Source organism: Furipterus horrens, unplaced genomic scaffold (assembly GCF_987537825.1).
Source record: "Furipterus horrens unplaced genomic scaffold, mFurHor1.1.pri manual_scaffold_5, whole genome shotgun sequence".
NCBI classification, from domain to species: Eukaryota; Metazoa; Chordata; class Mammalia; order Chiroptera; family Furipteridae; genus Furipterus; species Furipterus horrens.
In genome coordinates this window covers 178000659-178021307 of record NW_028327175.1, presented here as the reverse complement: position 1 = coordinate 178021307, position 20649 = coordinate 178000659, and the positions used below count along the sequence as shown (strand labels likewise).

The 20649-nt window shown below is 43.6% G+C and overlaps 1 protein-coding gene across 1 annotated transcript in view; it reads right to left on the bottom strand.

Annotated features, from left to right (window-relative positions):
- Positions 1-20649, bottom strand: part of WDFY4 (WDFY family member 4) — a 350593-nt gene that overhangs the window by 99681 nt on the left and 230263 nt on the right. Inside the window, exons 43-44 of the mRNA XM_090278357.1 lie at positions 18755-18921; positions 3628-3776 (exon numbers count right to left, since the gene is read on the bottom strand). Of these exons, the coding sequence (XP_090134483.1) occupies positions 3628-3776; positions 18755-18921 (316 nt within the window). The remainder of the gene's footprint in view (positions 1-3627; positions 3777-18754; positions 18922-20649) is intronic.

Sequence of the window (20649 nt, the reverse complement as noted above, 5' to 3'; positions counted from 1 at the left end):
ATATGTACCAATAACAGACCCAAAGAATCAAGAGCTGAAAGAGCCCTGCATCAGTGCATGGTGGCAGGAATGGTCCGGAAGATTGTGTTTCACCCCTTCCCTCTCCCTGCTCCAACTGCAGCCCTCAATGGCCATCCTACAGCACAGGCCATGCTTCCAGGGGAAACTGAGGAAGAGATCAGTCCCTCAGGCCAGGCCAGCAAGACTTCTTAGTCAGTGATCAGGGGTGGTGGTTGGTCCATCATTTGTCATACAAAGAGCTTGGAATTGTTACTATGCTGAATGGTCACTGTTGGATAGAAGGGAAGGCTTTCCACAATGGATACAGCCTGAGTCATAGTTTAGCCCCCTACATAGTCAGACCTCAAGGGTGTGGATTCCAGCCTTCTGCAGCTCCTCCTGTACCTTCTTGAAACAATCCTCTCAGGCCTCCTGCCCTGAGCCATGTTGCTATAGGACTGATCAAGTACAAGTGTGGCTCTTGTTCTGGATACTACTGCCTAGAGGCCTTAATTCAAACCTACTGCTGGTTGAGGCCCTTTGTTCATTATTAATGTCTCCCTCTGGATCTAAGGTCAGCTTCCCTAAACTTCTCTGACTCCCAATGAGGCCATACAGGTAATTCTAGTTTCTACCCTTGGCTTAGGTCAAATAGCATCACAGGTCAAGGAATTGGTGAGAATGACAATGACAACTCCATTATCCAATTATTATTATTATCCAATATTCAATTATCTTCAGAATTTATACCCAAAATTCATACCCAGAATCATTCTCTAGGTCACAAACCCCTTACCAGACTCATCCCACATCTGACTCAACTCTTTGTATCTATGTAGTCTATCATAGTGCCTGGTACAAGACAGATTTTCAATAAGTACTTGATGAATTGAACTAAACAGAGAAATGATGCCTTAAAATGCTGACTGATAGGGAAAAAATATCTGATTAAAAAGCTAATTGGATGGTTTGGATTTCCACCAAATGAACTTTTGAATTTGACTGATACTGTTATGGGTTAAATTGTTTCCCCCAAAACAGATATATTGAAGTCCTACCCCCCAAATACTTCAGTATGAGAATTTATTCAGAAATAGAATACAAGAGATAGTAAAATTAAAATGAAGTTAAGATAGGCCCTCATCCAATACAACTAGTCTCCTTATGAAAATGGGAAACTTGGACACAGAGATAGACACGCATGGAGGGAAGATCATGTGAAGACACAAAGAGAAAAGATGGCCATGTGACTGAAGTGATATATGTACAAGTAAATGAACATCAGGGATGGCCAGGAAACACCAGCGGCTAGAAGAAGCAAGGAAAGATCCCCCTCTAGAGCTGTAGAAGGCACCGCACCCATACCTTGCTATCTGGCTTCTCACCTCTAGGACTGTGAGACAATAGATATCTGTCTTTTAAAACCACACAGCTTTTGGTACTTCGTTACAGCAGCCCTAGCAACTTAGAACAGTTACCCTATTCAGCCAAAAAGGGATCCCATGAAAGCAAAACAAAACCTTCTAGAAAGGTTCTTAGTTTCTAAGGAAGATTCCAAAGTACAAAGTCCAGTCTCTGCTGGAGGATGTGCAGTGTTCTTGAGTATATTTCGATATTTTTATGGTACATCAGAGAGCCTCTTTCAAGGTCTAATGCTCAACTGCACTCAATTTGATGGCAGTCTTTTAGGGAAACATTTCAGGGTTGACTTAGCTTTATTTTTAACTGGCTTATTTATGTATCTTCCTTAGTCTCCATGGTCAAAACCAGACCTGATCTCCATTGATCTGACATGATCTAATAGCCTGTCTGTCTCTGAGAACTGCCTCCTCCGCATGAGTGCCAGCAGTTTCTTAAGGCAGTAGACAAGACCTCTGAGAGAAAGCACTGTCTGGTTAACAAATATGTCTTTGAGGTATGGTGACTAAAATTACCTATGAAATCCTCAAATGATATTCCAGGATGTAATTTGTTCTCACTATACTCCTGCATGCATTCTAGAAAAGTCTATTTCCAGACATGGAAGTCTCCCTTTTCATTCCAAATCAAGTGAGTGCATACAATCTGACAACTGGGCTTCTATTAAAAGCACAAATAGAGTCAATTTGGTCATTATTAGATATACCTCATAAACACAATTTTTCTAATCGATAAGATCTTATCTAACACTAACTGGATTTAAACCAGAGGTGAAGAGGGAAGCAGAGGATTGTGCCAGTTATCACATGGGCATGCCGTGAATATAGGTACAGTAGAAAGCTTTCATCAGCTCTCAGAAAGGCAAGTCTGCAGACCCATTGTCTATATTGATCGGTATCAATAAAACATGAGCAATAAGATGAGATGTGTGTGCCAAGTATTAATTATGTTCTCCTGCCTTGGAAAAGCACAGAGGACTCACAGCAATCAGTAAACATTTGGCATGAATAAAAAATGAAAATTAGCAGAGAGAAAAACGCCAAGCATTTTAAAGCAAATCTAAATCAAAGGAGAATGGCTGACATTCACTTTTCCATATTCCTTAAACTCCTGCTTCCTGACATAGGCTGGAAATGATATGGCAGGTAAGACTCTGGCTTCTCTGTCAATAGCCTAAAATAATTCTTTAAGTGTGGTCCCCAGACCAGTAGCATCATCATCAGCAAAGAACTTGTTAAAATATCAGTCCCTACCCCACTTCTGTCAAATTAGAAACTGGTGTAAAGGTGCATCCCAAAAGTCTTCTTTATCAAGACCTTCAGGAGATTCAATGTTACTTAATTTAAGAGTCCCTGGGCTAAGAGGTCATCATTTGAGCCTTGGCTAACAGAAAAGTCCAGGCTTATCTCTGAATAAAGAAATCATCATCCAAATCCTTTGAAAAGCAATGATCAACTGAAAACATACAACTTAACAACTGAACTTCTAGCAAAAGTGGAAACACAGTCAATTTTATTTTGAATGGCTGTAGTTTATAAGCACAAAAGAATTAATCAATAAGAGCTTGATTGAACCAGAATAGACCAAATACATTTGATCCTAAAAAGGAACCTTGGAATTTCCTGCCAAAGACCTCTGGTGTTAGTTTATATAAAGTGACTCTTTAAATTTCTACCCAAATTCTTCAAGATCCAGATCTTAGCCCACTTCCTTATGCTATTTTTCCAAGGGTGAACTTCAAAGATTCCTCCCATAACATGTATTTTATCCTATGTTGCTAGTGCGCTCCATACTCTTTCCAAAGGAACCTCTTATGCTGCTGTTTGCACTTGCTGAGCACAAAAGGGCAGTCAGTGCCTGATGTCTTACATAAGAATAAGTAATTAACAAGTTGTTGAATGAGTAAGCTGATGGGACTGGATTCTATTATCCAAAAAATCTAAGGAGAGACCCCTTTGTCCTGTCATGGACTCCACTTCAGGCGAGGCATAAGGAGCTGCCACACTGTTATCCATTCCAGATTTTAGCTTTGGGAAAGCAGAGTCAAGGATGCCTGTGCCTTAAGATTCTTTTGTCTTAACTAATGGTTCAGTATCAGGCCAAACCTAAGCCCACAGAAAGAGCAAGGTAGGAGGGATGGGAGTGAGGGTAGCTGAGAAGGAAGGTTGGAGCTCAGGGGAGAATCTGCTGAAGGAAGTGGAAACTCACTTGGATAAGCAATGGCGGGTGCAGTAGACATCACCCACGGGAGAGACTGTGAAGTTCTCGCAGATGTAGAAGTGCTGGTGGCCAAAGAGCAGGAGCCCTTCGGAGACTAGGTGGCCCTGCACAATCACCAGGGAGTACTTCTGTGTCACCTGGAGGGAGAGAGTGCCAGAGTCAGGCCATGGGCAAGTGAAGCATATCTGTCATTTTTATGGAGGACAGGAGGGCAGTGACTGGTCACCCACTGGGCACTCTGAGGTGAGAGTAGCACCTGTAAGAATAACAGCCACTGCCCCAGAGCTCCACCACTCTTTAGAGTGTAAGTGGCTCTTCTACACCCAACACCCTATTTAGTTACTTGATCTACTACCCGAGCTACCCCCATCCTCACCAACGCATGTGGATGAATGAGTATTTATTGCTGTATTGAGTAGGTTGACATTCTTGCTCTCATACAATCCCTCCACAACTATACAAAACATTCTGTAGTTAACAGTGGGAAATTTTTTGAGGTACAAGGCACCCCTCAGCTGCAGAGGCAAAGAAGCTTATCAAGAGACCTGCTGGAAGGTGGCCAAGCCAGGAATGGAACTGAGTCTGCCTAGAACCACAAGTGCAAGGCTGGTACTGTGTCTACAGGGCCAAGGCTAGTACAAGGTGTATGCGGAGAAGGCATGTACTCCTTCTTTTCAGACTTAAGTGCCTATTCTCTCAGCAGCTGAAAATGTTGGCAGCCTTTCAGAACTGCTGTAGCTGAAGATAGCACCTAGCCATAGGTCATGTCCTCTTCCCAGAGGCAGTCTGTACCCAACAACTGGTCAATCCAGAGTAGGAAGGGCCAGACCCTTGGCTTCAATGCAAAGAACCATCCAGATCTCGAGCTTTTGTGGAGTCAATGAAGGCCTCCACAGAGAAGTCATCAGAGCACCACTTCTCCCTCCACCCAATTCTGTAACACTCACTCCCAATAAGCTTCCTGGCTCAGAGTTGGCTTTCCAGGGAGCTGACCTGGGACCATGTCTTGGTGTGAAGTAAGGACTTAGTAGGTCCTTACATGAAATAAATTTCTGAAGAAATAGTGTGGGAATAAATAAATTCCAGATGATGAGAGCCCAAGTGGACCAAGAATAAGGCAAAGGCCAACATTTTCTCAGCATAATTATGAGCTAATTCCTATTACACAAAAAAGGAAATTATATTTTTTGACTACCTACCATATGATCATAGTAAACATTTTCTACACTAACCAATATAATTTTTACAATTGTGCAAGGGAGCTTTTACTACTCTAATTTAGAGAGAAAATTCAAAAAGAGGTCCCAGAGATAAGCCTCTCATCAAAGATTAAAGCTTAGTCTCCTGTTCACCTTTGGGAGTAAAGATGAGGGCACAGAAGTGAAACCTGGAGGGCAGACCCTGAGTGAGTTGTCCAATTTCCACATGAAATGGGATTTGTCAAAGTGAGGGCCAGGGTCACCAAGGCCTTGTTCCCAGATAAGCATTTGCCACTACAATCCAGGATAACTCATTATTGAACTATTTTTCCTTATTGAGAATGAGGCAAGGATCTTACTTAGTTCTTGTAACCCAAGTGCTGTAGGCAGCTGGCAGCTGGCTCCCCAGCCTCTCTTGCATCTATTGGAGCTGGCCCTAAAACAACATTCAGAGCCACTTTCAACATGGACTCATTTACAACTTCATTATTTGACCAGTTGCTTATCAACTCAACAGTTATGGACTCAATACCTACTACATGCCAGGCCCTGAGCCAGGCTTTGAGAATAGAATTAGGGACAAGATACGCAAAAACCCTACTCTCATGAGACTTAAAGTCCAGTAGGGGTAGATGAATAGCTATTTATTGTCAACCAATAAATGATTACAAATTGTAATATGTGCTGAGAGGAAAAATAAAAACAGGGTGATGATAAGGCAGAGAGAAACTTGGGGGCACTATTTTAGAGAAACCCTGAGAATTGAAAGGTAGAAATGGGGCAGTGTGCAAAAGCTGAAAGAAAAGATTTCAGGGAAAAGGAATATTGCTTTGAAGCCTAGGGGTAGTGCAGAAAAGAGATCAGTATGGCTTACACAAAGTTGGAAAGTAGAAGTGCTCAGAACAAGGGGGCCTTAGGTGTCTTGGTAGGGCCATTGGGTTTTATTCTGGTTACAACAGAAAGACAAGGAAGGGTCACTTCTGAAAGATAACACCTGCTGCCGGGTGGAGAGTAGATTGGAAAGAGCTAAGAGTGGAAGGAGGGTGATTAGTCATGTGGCCACCTCAGTGGTCCTGTCAAGGGACAATGGCTTTGGATGGGCGGGAGAGGGAAGTGGGAGGACGGGAGACATGGTTGAATCTAAACAAGGGGAGGTAGAATTGACAGGAACTGCTACTAGACAAGCTGTAGAAATTTTCAAAAAGAAAGAATTGAGGATAAATGTGTCCTTTGAGACTGAGGCATGGAGTGACATCCCCCAGCTTCCCTAGAAGCCTTGCCCAAAGGCAGCCACCATCACCATGCTCTCATATCGAGGGGTGCCAGATACACACCCCCGAACATGCCACCTTGGCATGGGACTTATTTTGAGTTAAAGACACTGCAAAAATAGGGTACAAATAGGGTACTTCGGCCTCTCCTTTTCTTCCTGAAAGCAGGCAATAAAACTTCCATATGAAAGATGCCCACCCTATGTCAATAGGGAAAGAACATTCTTGCCACCAGAGATAAGGAGTCCAGGCTGAGAGAAACCTGTACAAAAAAACCTTAGTAGACTAACTGTTATCTTCTTTTAGCCTCCTTATAGATTTTAGTTCCTCTTTCATAATTACTACTCTTTGTTCAACCTAGTATATAAACACTTAAGCCTAACCACTTTTAAGGTTTTCATTTTCCTGTGAAGGCTACCATGGACATGTGAAAACAAAATCTGTTTGCTTTTCTCCTGTTAATTGGTGTTCTGTCAGCTCAGTTCTCAGGCCTAGCTGGACACTCTAATAAGAGAGTAGAGCAGAAACTTTGCCCCTTTTATAATATATCCTTCTGAAGAGATTCTATGAATAATACATAAGCATGTCTTATACATAATCTTTTTTACACAAACAGCGTATTCCTATATATACTATTTTGCATCTAGTTTTTTCCTTTAACAGTCCATCTTGGATACCTTTCCAGTCACTTCTTATAGAGTTGTCACACCCTTATTAATAGGTGCAGACCGTTCACTTCCATGGATGTACTATGAGTTATTGGAGCAATCACCTCTTAATTAGGGTTGTTTTCAAATGTTTTGACATTACAAATGATGATGCGGTGACCATCCTGAACATATGTCACTTTGAATACACAAATAAATCTGTAGGTTAAATTCCTAGAAAAAGAATTTCAGGTCCAAGGTGTGTGCATTTTAAACTCTGGTAACTATTGCCAGATTGCCCTCCTGCAGGTGGCACCAGTTCACACTCCCATCAGAACTGTTAGGAAGGCTAAGGCCAGCTGTTTAAACTTGTTTTCAGGTCCACGTGGTGAGATGTGCAATGGCAGCACCAACCCTGGCCTGTGTCTCTCCAAAACCTCCCCCTCCACAGGGCGTCCCACCTTCACCCAATCTCTGTAGTCCCAACAGCAGTGGCTGGAGCACATTCCCACAGTGTTCTGGTGCTTTCCTTTGGGAGGAACTAAGTAACAATGAGAACAAACCAAACCACAAGAAAAATGTCTGGTGAGAGCAGGGTTAATAGCTTAAACATTGATTCCACTAGAAGAGAATAGCATTTTGAAAACTGGAAATGAACCCAAATGAACTATTACCTGCTCTTCCATTTAAATCAGCCCTGGGAGAATCCCATCCCGAGTTTACCCATACTTAAGAAATCTCTTATGCCCTGAGTCTATCAATCATTTTAGAAAGAGTGGAACTTCTGTCTCATAAGTAGAATTTCTTTAAGATCAGCCTAATGAGACATTATCACTCCTGACTAGATAGTAATTAAGTTGTACCCACACCTGGTCCTATGTGTAAGGAACAGTTTGTGTGGACATCCAAAATGCCAGAGCTAAAGTTAGAGGGGCATTCCATGGAATCCCATGGCAGCAGGTCTTGTAGGAGTCAGGGTGCACATCTGCAAAAGGGGAAGGTCAGCTGCAGGCACTCGAAGTTTTTCTCATGCTACTCGCCAGCAATTTAGTGCAATATCCTGATATTATCAGTGGGAAAACAGAGGTGCAGAGCTGTCATATGAGGTACCCAGAACAGAGCTAATATGTCCATTCACTTATTTCTGTGCAAAATCTACCACAGAGAATGCTTTAGCCTGCTCACATGTAGCACACATGCCTTTTGGTACATCTCCTGCTTGCCTACACCTTGCTATTGATACTCTCTCTTATACTGGTATATGGAATGGGTATGCTCATTTTTCAAAAAGGTACAGGTTGCTGAGGAAAACTTAAGATATCAAAGAGGAAAGAAACCATACGAGTTACATTTATGTTGGCTACCTATGCAGTGTGGCATCCATTCTTGCCACCTTGAACATTTTTAGATGAAACATTCAGTCACACTCGTAATCAATAAAAGTACATTAAAACAATAAAGACATACTGTGTTTTATATACCAATTTGACAAATCTGAGAAGTACAGTGTGAGAATCTCTTTGCATCAGCTCATCTCTTCAGGCAGAGTCAGAACGGGAAAGCCCCCTGCCTGACTGCACGTGCCACTGCTGCAGGCAAGCCCATGATCAGGCATGCCTCCCGCCCTTCCAAGCAGAGGAGACTAGGTGGGAAAGGATGGAAACTGCACCAGTACACAGCAAATGTATTACAGTTCTGAAGGCTGTCCACACCATAGTGTCTAGCCTAAGCTGCATTTACTAAGGATATGTTTGATGGTGACTAATTGAAACTGAAGTACTTTTCTAGCTGGGGCATCTCTGAATATTGTAAAACCTTGACTTGTGGATTTCAGGTGCTTATTCAAAGAGTTGATATGTATAAGAATCACCCGAATGCTTGTTGAAGTTCATATTCCCAGGCCACATCCTCAGCAGGTGCAGAGCAGGCCTTGGAATCTGCATTTTAATAAGCAGCCCAGATGATTTGGATGTAGGTTATCTGAAGACTATACTTTGAGAAACTGACCCATCAACACCTGTGAAGCTATGAAAGTATATTTCTCATAACTTATTCATTTGTTCATACATTCATTTAACAGATATGTTTTGAATGTTTGGTGTGTGCTGCATACACAGTTAGTCACAAAGGAAGATAAAGCCTTCATGTGCTCATGGTCTGACAGGAGAGATGGAAGAGTATAGACTGTTCTGGCACAGCACGGGAGGGATGCTGTGGGTACTCTGGGGATACAGAGCAGGGAGCATGGTCAGACAAGGGTGAGAGTGGGGGTGGAGGTGACATCAGAGAAGTGGTTCTCTCGGAGGTGACCCCAAGGCAGGATAAGGAGTAAGAAGATAAAAACAGGAAGGAGCAGTGCAAGGAATTAAATCTAGAGTGAGCTGGACATGTTGGGAGATTATAAGTAATTCTGTATAATTAGAGTATAAAATCTGTGTGTGTACTAAGGGTGAGGGAGTCCAGCCCAGAGAGGGGCAAGGCCAGCTAAGAAGTGTTCTTGTGCACAAAATATGCCAAAGAGAGTCTCAGAAGGTGTTAAGTAGGGATGACACATTCAGCTCTGTGTTTTAGGAAGTCAGTCACAGCAATTCACACAGATGGGAAGTTAAAACCTTGAAAGGTTAATACACTTCTTCACCTTCTACACACATCCTCCGCGAAAAATGGCTGTAAAGAGTTTGGTACTGTGGTCTGCTATCCAGAACAAAACCCTCCCTTTGAGCTGATTCCTTTCCATCAAGGTCTAATTAATATTTTACACTGAGTTTGTATAAAAAATAACTACTGTTTAGTTTTTAATGTAATTAATGAGAACAGTAGTAGCAAAAACAGCTCTTATTTGAGTCCTGACTGTGCTGGGTCTGAGTCTCACCTCTCAGAGCCTCTGCATGAAAGGCACAAGGGACCGGTCCCCAACAGCACAGTGGCTGACTCAGGCTCACCATGAACACACATTAAATAAACCACCCTCCACGTCAAGAGGAGCTGTTGGGAGAGAAATATGTTTGTGGTTCTGAGAATCATTAATCAATGACACCAAGGTGGCACAAAATAATTACTGTCCCAGGTATTGCTGGAGGCAATCAGAGCTCCTCTGCACACACAGAGAAATGAGTTAAGCTACTGCCATCCTGCAGCTCCAGGCCACCTGCTGCCCCCGAGGCTTTCAGTGGGGTGGGCCATCCAGAAGCCTGGAATAAGGTTACATTCTGCTTCATGCTGTGTGTGGAAAAGACCATGAAAGCTCGTATTTCTGAGGTGGCAGGAGACAAGGAGCAGGGGTACCTGCCCACATTAGTGATGGTCACAGGAAGGCAGGTGCTCCCAGGCAGGTTCTCTTGTTGATGAGCTTTCCTTTAGAGAAAGCATAGCCCCACATGTTCTATGAAGACATCTGAATTAGGGGAATTCCCAGCTTGCATCCAATACTTGCTACAAAATATCTCAACACAAGCAGAAAGTATCAGCCCAGGAAATGCAAAAAGCGCCTCCTTATACACACACATACACACACCTGCTGCGTACAAATGTTCTGTACATTTGTTTGAACACATTCATGGTTCAAGGATCACTACAATAATCCTTCCCTTTTCAACTTTCAAATTTATCCTGACAAAAAGTGTAGTGGACAGGAATGATGGCTACAGCAAATAGGTGCTAAGTCATGTGCAGGTGAGGTTGGCATGTGCTTGGCATGCTACATCCTAGGCAGACACCGTGTGTGCTGAGGGGCCTAGAACCCCGTCTTCCTGGGCCATTGCTAACTGGAAAGATTATACAGGAAGCATTGTAGGGCCTGGAGCCAATATTCCCAAGCCCAACATGGGAAGGTTGCTGAAGGACAGGGTGGTGGAGAATTTCCATAACTTGCCCAACACAGTGGGTTGGGAGACAGAAGAGAATGAAAAACCACGTGAACTTAGAATAAGACAGACCTAAGATGAAATCCCAGCAGTCCTAGTCAGGATCCCACCCAGGCCCTGTTTCCACCATCTTTGAAATGGAAATGGAAAGTCTCCATCGCAGGACCATGGTGAGACCTGATGATATGCCATATGAGGAACACACAGAGAAGGCTCTGGGTATCTGGCTATTGACACTTTTGCCAATGATGCTTTCAGTCTGTCTCAGCACTTTCCCGGTGCTAATCGCCTTCCTGGCACTAACTGCTGGCACCTGCCTCACTGGTGGTGCAGGGTGGTGGAGTTGCCATGGCAACCAGCCTTTGGTAAACTATGCTCTCACCTGCTCCCAGAGAGGCTCCCCTGTGAGACAGGTCTACCCAGTACATGCAGCCCCTTGACCAGAGTCCCCAGGCACTCAAGAGCAGACCCAGTTGCAGCTTCAAGCAGGTTGCCCACTCTTCAAGCCCCCACCCTGCCCCTCTGCATACCTGCTGGCTCCCTGCACACAGCCTCCTGACCTAACTATGCTTTCCAGTCAGCAGATCTTTCCAGAGCACAAATGCTGTATGTCATGAAAGAGAGAGACAAGGATGAACTCAAGTCTGTCCCTGCCTTTAAAGAAATTACAGGCAGGTTCAGAAATAATTTCAAAGCTATGCAATGAGAGAGATGCTGGCGGCAGAGTGAGCAGGGTGCTGTCGGAGGCCCAGGGCTCTCAGTGCACTGTGGACAGGGACACCAGGACAGGCTCACCCAGCAGGAGGCCTCAGCTGCAGGGAAGTGGTAAGCAGGTGGGCATCAGGCTGTAAGGAGCTAACTGGTGGAGATGTACGGGGCCTGGTCACGAAGGCCGCATTTGCCCACCAGTCAGATGGGGCTGATTCACAAAGAGTTCTCTAGTCTAGATCTGACTCCTCTCTCTGGCCCCAGGATGTTCTTGAGCTCTGGGGCCTAACTCCCTGTGCTTCTCCCTACCTTATGCTTTATATTCAGAGGCCTCCTCAGTTTAACCACACATCAGTCCAGGCCTCAAACCCAGCAACTTCCCTCTTTTCCATAAAATGTTGCATATTGTAGGGGGCACAGAACTCCTAGAGGGGTCCCATCCCAGTGGGTCAGGCTTCTCATGGGTAGACTCTGACCTACTGTCTCATCATCCACCATCTCAGGACAATAGACCCACTTAGGCCCTCAAGCCTCCCAATCTGCTCAAGGTCTCACCACAGCATTCCCCTAACCTCTGAAGTTCCTTGCTTCATAGGAGCACCCATAGGCTGGCTGGGGACAGGTTTGAATCAGAGCACTTAATTGTTTGCACTGACAGGCCTTTTCCTATTTCCTCAGAGCCATAGCCTACATACCAGGGTTTGTACCCTACTCCCCCTTCCTTCTTGGAGTGAGAGAACGAATCTTAAGGGGCTGTTAAAAGAGGAGCAACAGCCACAGTGACATCAGCAGATACAACCCACTGAACTCTCACCCAACACCAGGCACAGAATTTTGGAACAGGAGCACACAGCACATCTTTGCTCTTTGACACAAACTGATGAGTCAAAGAGAACGCTCCATTTTAAAGATAAATGAAATGAGGCTCAGGAGTGGGTCTGTTACTTACCCAAAGTCACCAGGAGTATTAGTGGTGGAGGTGGGATTAGGTGGGTGGGACCTGTATCACATTTGCCTGTCATATCTGCACACCCTACCCCCAGGGAGCCTGTCCCCATGGCCCTGGCCTTTCTCTTTCCAGACATGCTTCTTCAGGGAGCAGGTGTGCCTGGTGGTTTGGTTCCTCTGACTCTGGAGGAACTCAGGCTGAAACAGAAAACAATCTCTCCCACAATTTACCAGGAAACAAGAGGTCACAAGTACAAACCAAAGAAAGGAATGAAAACAACTCACGAAAAGAACACAGGTCCAGTCCTGGCTGGGTAGCTCAGTTGGTTAGAGCATTGTCCCAATATGCCAAGGTTGTGGGTTCAATCCCCAGTCAGGACACATGCAGGAGTCAACCAATGAATGCATGGATAAGTAGAACAACAAATTGATGTCTCTCTCTCTCTTTCTCTTTCTCCCTCTATTTCTAAAATCAATAAATAAAACATTAAATTAAAAAAAAGAACACAGGTCCAGATAATAGCAAAAATCACCTTGCCCTTATAGCTGCCCAGTCTGCCCTTCAGGGGGCTGAGACTCATTTGGGCCCCCCATGTCAGGCTGGCCCCTTCCAGGAGGCAAGGGGACACCAGTGTTAAGTGGAAACAGGGAAGCTCCAGTCCTCTGCCCATGCTGGCTTCTGCTCACTCCTGTCTGAACAGTCTGGCATCCTTGCTACCACAACAAGCCATGGGTGGCACTTGTAACAGCTTCCTGCTGTGCAATATGAAGACCAAGTAGGACTCAAGTTTAAGTACAAGACAGGGGAGGATGGGAGAACAGCCTCTTCATGGTTTTGTCCTGACTCTTAGGAGCTAGGAAAGTAAGTCACCTGTGGGCTTCCTGTGCTTGTTCCCCCAGCAAGACCCCTGAGGGAAATGTCACTGGGCGAGACAATCAGCAAAAACAAGACTCTCTGAGACCAGCACAGGTACCATCTGCTACACAGACTGGGCCTGGGATTAGTTCTTGGCTGTGACTATAAACTCCAGACCTTGCTCACAGCCCATTCCAGTCAGGGCTGGAACCACAGGCAGGCCGTGGGAAGCACATGAGAAGCAGGCCAACTGTAGAAGTTCTCTTTGGAAGAGCAAGGAAAAAAAATGTGGAAGAGGACCTGGGATATGTACCCTGAATGATAGCAAATGTGTCAGGCAGTATTCCAAAGGTGCCCTGCAAGAGCCTTCTTCGTGTTTATCCCACCAGACTCTCACCTAGGCACTGGTTAAAGGGACTTGGCAGATGAAATTAAGGTTATGACTCAATGAGCCTTAACATAGGGAGATTATTATGGATTATTTGGAGGATCCACTATAATACCATGAGCCCTTTGCATCAGAAGAGGAAGGCAGAGCATTGGGAGGAGATGCAATGGAAGGGCGACACAGTGGGGAGATGGGGCAGATGGAGGTCAGAGAGATTGGAAGGGTAAGAAAAACTCCACTTGCTGCTGACAGCTTTGAACATGGAGGGAGGGGTTCTCAAGGCAAGGGGTATGGGTGGCTTCTAGAACCTTAGCATGAGCACTGGCTGGCAGTCAGTAAAGAAACTGGGACCTCAGTCCTACAGAAACATGGACCTGAATTCTGCCAACACCTGAATGAGCTTGGAAACAAATTCATTCCCAGAGCCTCTAGAAAGAAGTGCAACCATACCAATGCTTCAGCTTCAGCCCTGTAAGACTAAGCAGAGAACCAGCTGAGATATGTTGTGGCCAGACTTTTGAGATTATAAATATATGTTCTTTTAAGTCACTATATTTATAATAATTTGTTATGTCAGCAATAGAAAATTAATATGCAAAATTAAACCAAAGCATTGCCATTGATGTCTTCTTATCAAAACAATGACAAGAACCAATATGGAAACAACAAATAACCTAATACTTCCTTACCGCATCAGGCAGGGACTCGAGATCTGTTTCATATGCATTCTTCATGTCAGGGTTTCTCACCTTGGCACTATAGACATTTGGGGCCAAATAATTATTTCCTGATAGAAGGTGGGGCTGTCCTGAGCTTTGTAGGATGTTTGGCATATCCCTGGCCACTGCCCAAAAGATTCCAGTAGCACCCCTGACCCCAAGTTACAACAACTAAAAATGTCTCCAGATGTTGGCAAATGTCTTCAAGGCATAAAGTTGTTCCCTGTTGAATATCACCATTTTATATAATCCCTTGAGGTCATAAGACAAAGAAAAGTTTTTATGATAAGAAAGCATTGATCTCAGTTGTTTTTTATTTTACTAAGCATTTACTAAATATCCATTTACATATATGAACATATTAATATATGACACATCCAAACTGTTTTCAGCTGTTAGTCTTCAGCAGCTATGAATACTATACATACATACACACACATATATTTATGTGTGTTTCATATATGTCTTAAACTCCATTTAAAAAAATTTCACATAGGACTTCCGGCCAAGATGGAGGCTTAGACGGACACGCTAGGTCTCCCTCTACAACTAGAGAGGAATACAACTACTTCAAAACAAAGGATAACTAGAAATTCCAGAAAATAAAACTACACGGAAGCCCAACATATGAAGTTATAAACCAGCGGTGCCATTTGGGCAGGTAAGAGTTAAAGAGGGCAGCGCTGTTTGCGGTCAGCGGCGGGGCGGCGAAAAAGCCCAGAGGCAGTCAAGCCCCTGGCAGTGCGCGACCCCAGCGCTGGGGAAAACAGCCACCGCATCGCCTTGAACAGTGAGGCCCAGGGGAGCGGGAGGACGGATCCCGGTCTCCTAGCTGAATAACTGTGTGAATCCATCTTGGACCCCCGCCCCCAAAGAAAGCGCCACAGGGCTGCGAAATAGGTCGCAGACAGGCGCCGGTCGCTGACTTATGACGCGTACACAGGCACTGCCCCCGACAGCCGGCCCAAGAAAACAAAAAGCATCTGTCAAAATGAGGCAGACAACTATAGAAATCCCGGTGACACAGCTCACCAGACAACAGATAGAGAACCTGACAGATGAACAGATAAGAAACCTGTCAGAGGCTCAGTTCTGGGCCATTGTTATCAGGTGGCTTACAGAATTCACAAAAGAGCAGGAAAAAGATATGAAAGAAGCGAAAAACATTCATAACGAAAGGAACAAAACCACATACGAGACAGATGGTGAGGAAAAAAATCCAGAGTTCATTTCAACAAACTGGAATATGGAGAAGGAACAAGCAGTCAACCAATGCAGAGAGAGGAAATGGGAAGCAACAATGAGAGGATCAGAAACCTCTGGGACAGCTATAAAAGGCCCAACATAAGAATCATTGGTTTGCCAGAGAGTGAGGAAGATGAACTAGAACTTGAAAAATTGAGTGAAAATATAATAAAGGAGAACTTCCCAGACTTGGGGAAGGGAATAGACTTGCAGGTCCAGGAAGCAAGGAGAGTTCCCAAGAGACTGGACCCAGGGAGAACCACTCCAAGACACATTATAATCAAAATGTCAAAAATTAAAGATAAAGAGAGAATCTTAAAAGCAGCAAGAGAGAAGAAAAGAATTATGTACAAAGGGGTCCCAATTAGACTATCAGCTGACTTCTCAAGGGAGACCCTACAAGCAAGAAGGGACTGGCAAGAAATATTCAAAGTAATGAAAATCCAAAACCTACAACCACGAATACTCTATCCAGCGAAACTGTCATTCAGAATAGAAGGACAGAGAAAGTGTTTCCAGGACAAAATAAAACTGAAAGAGTTCATTAGATCCAAACCACTGTTATATGAGATGTTAAAGGGACTGGTTTAAAAAACAGAAGCTAGGGAGATGAAACAAAGGCAAACTAAACAGGCAACGAGAGTGGAAAAGGAACTGTGGGTACGGGAAGCATATTGGGGGGAGGTCAACAGGGAGGGGGAGTGGGGAGAGGGAGGGAGATGATATAGGAATTGGGGATCATGGTAGGAGGGAATGAAATAGACGGAGAGAGGTTGGGAGGAACTGTATGCACAACTAATGGACATAATCTAAAAGGGGGGGACAACTGGAGGGAGGGGGGCCACCGGGTGGAGGGGAGCAGAGGGAAGGGAAATTGGCACAAATGTAATATTTTAATCAATAAAACACATTAAATCTGAAAAAAAAATTTCACATAGTAGACATATATTACTTCTATATTCAAAACAAAATGGATATGAATTTAATAAATCTTCATTCGTTAGCATTTACTGAATGACTTTTCTAGGCAGACCCAACGTTATGCACCCAAAGATCCCTCTATTAAGGAACATCAATGCAGTAAGAGAGGTAGATAGGTGATGTGGTGATGGTTAGCCTGTGTGCCAAGATCATGGATAGGAGGTGATGCATAAGGCAGTGGAGACAGCAACAAAGGAGAGGCCAGTTTTCCAGGTCTCAAAGCAGGCATTTGTCAAAATCAGCAACCTGAGTACCCATCAATAGACAAGTGGTAAAAAAAAAACTGTGGTATATACAATGGAATATTACTGGGCCATAAAAAAAAGAATGAAATCTTACCATTTGTGCTAGCATGAACGTACCTAGAGGGTATTATACTAAATGAAATCAGTCAGAGAAAGACAAATATTACATGGAATCTAAAGAATAAAATTAATTAACAAACAAAATCGAAAGAGACTCATAGATACAGACAACATACTGATGGTAGCCAGAGGGGAGGAAGTTTGGGTGAAAAAGATCAATGGATTAAAAAGTACAAATTGGCAGTTACGAAATAGTCATGGGGATGGAAAGTACGGAATAGGGACTATAGTCAATAATATTTTGTAATAACTATGTATGGTGCCAGGTGGGTACTAGAAATATCAAGGGGAACACTTGTAAAGTATATGATTATCTAACCACTATGTTGTACACCCAAAACCAATACAAAATAATACTGAATGTAAACTGTAATTGAAAAATAAAAATTTTTAAATATCAGCTTCAGAGAGTTGGCTGCTGGGAGTCTACACATAAATGAACCATGAGCAAAGCCATGGTGAAATGTATGAGGAGGACCTGCAAATGTGTCTATGTCTGAAAGCTCTGGGTTAAGCAGGTGTAATAAGGACATGTTGTTACAAGACTCTGTTACTTGAACTGTTATCCAATACTGAAAGCAGCTAAGCAACGTGCTGAAAATTCTGCAGCAGTCCATTTGGCAAATGCACTTCAAGTCAGCTCTTCTATCCAACTCCTTGAAGGAGCAAATCCCAGCTTAACACCTTCCAGGAGTCTGGAAGAAAGCTGCCCCCAAGGGAAGGACAGGCTTTAGTTTCTGCTCCATGCTCATGCTCATCACAGGATCCCTGAGCTTGTCTCCTGCTCCTGGAAATCCAAGCTGCTTACTCTGTAGCCCTTAGTTCAGATTTCCTTCTATCCACCCTGAGGCCCAACTGGCCCTCAGCTCTCACACACTCATCTCTGTATGGCTCCTGCATGGCTTGCCAATTTGGGGTTTTGCTGAGGCATTTTCTTCACCTATATCCTGTACAGAGGAGTTAATGGATAAGACCCTGAGGTCCACCCAGCCCCTAAAACCACTCAACCTTTGGAAAGGGAAAGATAGTTTTTATTGAGCCACCTCACATGTGTCTAGCTCTGAACTACTTTCTTTATCCCATTTAAGCCTTACAAGAATCTTGTGACATGGTTGGTATAAACTTCATACTGAAAATAAGAAAAGCTGGGGTCCCAAATGTCAGGTGACATGCAATGTAGTATGTAGCTAGTTTGGAATATGAATTCAGGTCTGTTATACTCTAAGACATGTGCTTCACATTTTTCCTACCTTTCTCAGACTTGGGAAAGAAGAACCCTGAGCTGGATCCATCCTTCAGGGAGACCCTATGGCCCTCCTGCAGTCATACCAAAAGAGCATGTCCCCAAAACCAACTCTAGGCATCCCAAATCATAGACTTCCTGCTAATTCCCCCAGCCCGCCTCCTTGCCCTACACATTTTATCTTCAGGTTCACACTCCTGAGGGATGACAGTGCTAGAAGTGTGCTTATACCCTGAGGCCTGAGAGGTGCAGGGTGTGGGAACAGCTTGGACATATGGGTAAGGATGTCCAAACACATGCACCAAAGCCCCTCAAGATGGGAGCACTTATGGAAGCACTGTCTTCTTATTGTGTCCCTCAGAGTGGTCAGGCTGCTGGCAGGGGCCGAGGTGCTGAACTACGAGAAGGTCAAGAGTTCTACATTTAAAACTGGTCTTCCAGGTATTATATAGATGAGAGCATATTTCACTTAACAGTTTATTAGCTTGGTTTATGCCTTTAAAATACTCTGAGGCAGGGCATGTAGTTTCACTTGCATGCTAACCCTGGGTGCACAAATTCAAGAGTATGCACACAGAGTTTTTTATACTGCAGGGAATTATCCCATTCTATGTGAGTGAAGAAAGCTTAGTTGTCTCATGTCTGATCACCTTGAAAGAACAGTCATGATGGCCTTTATTACCTTTTCATGATTAAGAAGCTCTTGTAAAATAACTTGTCGTTCCTGACACAGTTCCAAGAAATCTTCAGAATGCTGACTTTCATGTAAGGCAGGGAAGAAGGTAAGCTGGGTGCAGTCTGCTGCCCCCTCATCTCTCTCACTTTCAGCTTCTTTCGGTGTCAGCTCATCTGCAGTAGCATAAAGGAAGACATATCATAGTTTTGGCATGAACCGCTTGACATCATTAATGGTGTTGTGCAGTCTGGGCCTGAGTTGCAGTGAGGAACTGCAAGGTTTCAGGTAAGACATGAATGGTGTGCATCTCAGTGTGTTCCTCATTGTTTCTGAAAGTGAACACCACCCCTCTGACTCTATGGTGTGGTCAAAACACCCTCAGGTTGATTCCCTCCAGACAATGTGCCCAGGCCTGGCTGCTCTGCCAAGGTTTGCTTTATCTGAATTTCACTTTGTTCACTCTTCAAAAAGAATGCTTAAGAAAAAATTATGGAAGCACTATCTTCTTATTGTACAATAAAAATAACTTGGGAAAAACATAAAATTGTGAGAAATAAAACAAATACCCACGTACCCAGAGCCAGTGTTAATAATAGCATATCCCATTTAGTAAGCACGCTCTTTGTACTGGGTACTTTTAATGACATTTTTCATCTAGTCCTACTGGTTATAGATTCTACTTATCCTTAGTTTACAAATGGGAAAGGTAAAAGTGGCTAAATACTTTGCTCAGGATAATACGGCTGCTGTAATAAAGGCAGAATATGAACCATGTCCCTCTGAGTCCAGAGTCTGAGCTTTTCAACTCTAGGCTGTTTGTCTTCACTGTTCACAATTTGGTTTATTTACTTCTAATATCTTTTCTGTACATCTATGTATAAGTAGACACATAAGTAAATTTTGACATGATAGGAATTCTATTGCATTTATAGTTTATTTTCTAATCTTTTTTCATGCAAGATTATATTATGAGCACTTACCCATTCCACTAGAAGTTCTTTGAGAACAATATTCTAATATATGGCTTTATCATAATCACTTAACCCATATCCTACTTTTTGTTATTTGTGTTCTATACTTTTGTGAATGTACTGTTCTGCAGTTGTTCATGTGTACATCAATGCTTATTTCCTAAGAAAGCACTTCTGAACATGGACGTTTGGGTGTCAGCTAAGCACATAACTACATGGATTTCTAGATCCTATTCCTCCACCCTGTCCTGGGTGTCCACCTGCCTGGAGCAGTCACACTGCTCATGACTGTGAAGTTGAGGGGTTACCAGATATTTTCTTTATGCCGAGATACTCACCTCTGGGACCACATTCCCACCTAGGACTCACATCTGGATGAACAAATGTGTCTGCTGTAGGCTTTCCCCAGCAGGGAGAGTGCTATGTAGCTACAGGCACCCAGGAAGGCATGGTGGAGAACCACAGGCCCTTTCTTCTCTACTGATTGAGCTCCCTAGGGACTAGAGAACTCAGCAGCCCATGACTGTAGTTCAATAAAAGCAGCATACACTTTCCACCACTGCACTCTCTGTAGCCACCCCCACTGAAAGAGAGAGCAGGAAGATTCTCATTCTGAGCTGAAGTTGTGGGCCTTGAGATGGAGAGATGAGAAGCAAATGGATATTTCAATGGGCTCATGGTAAATCCCCAAATCAAACTGGGATCAGAGCCCAGGATCCCCACTTCTGGGTAATACTACAGACTGGCAAGGTATCCAGCTCAACAGAAAATCCAGTACTAATATATTAAATGAAACAAGATGATCAACACTAAGAAATTGTCATTTGGTAAAAATATGACACTAGCTGCAGTCTAGGATACAATAAAAGTCACACATAGGGAGTGTCTGAAGCAAAAGGCAGAGTCCAGTAGAAACACACAAAACCTGAT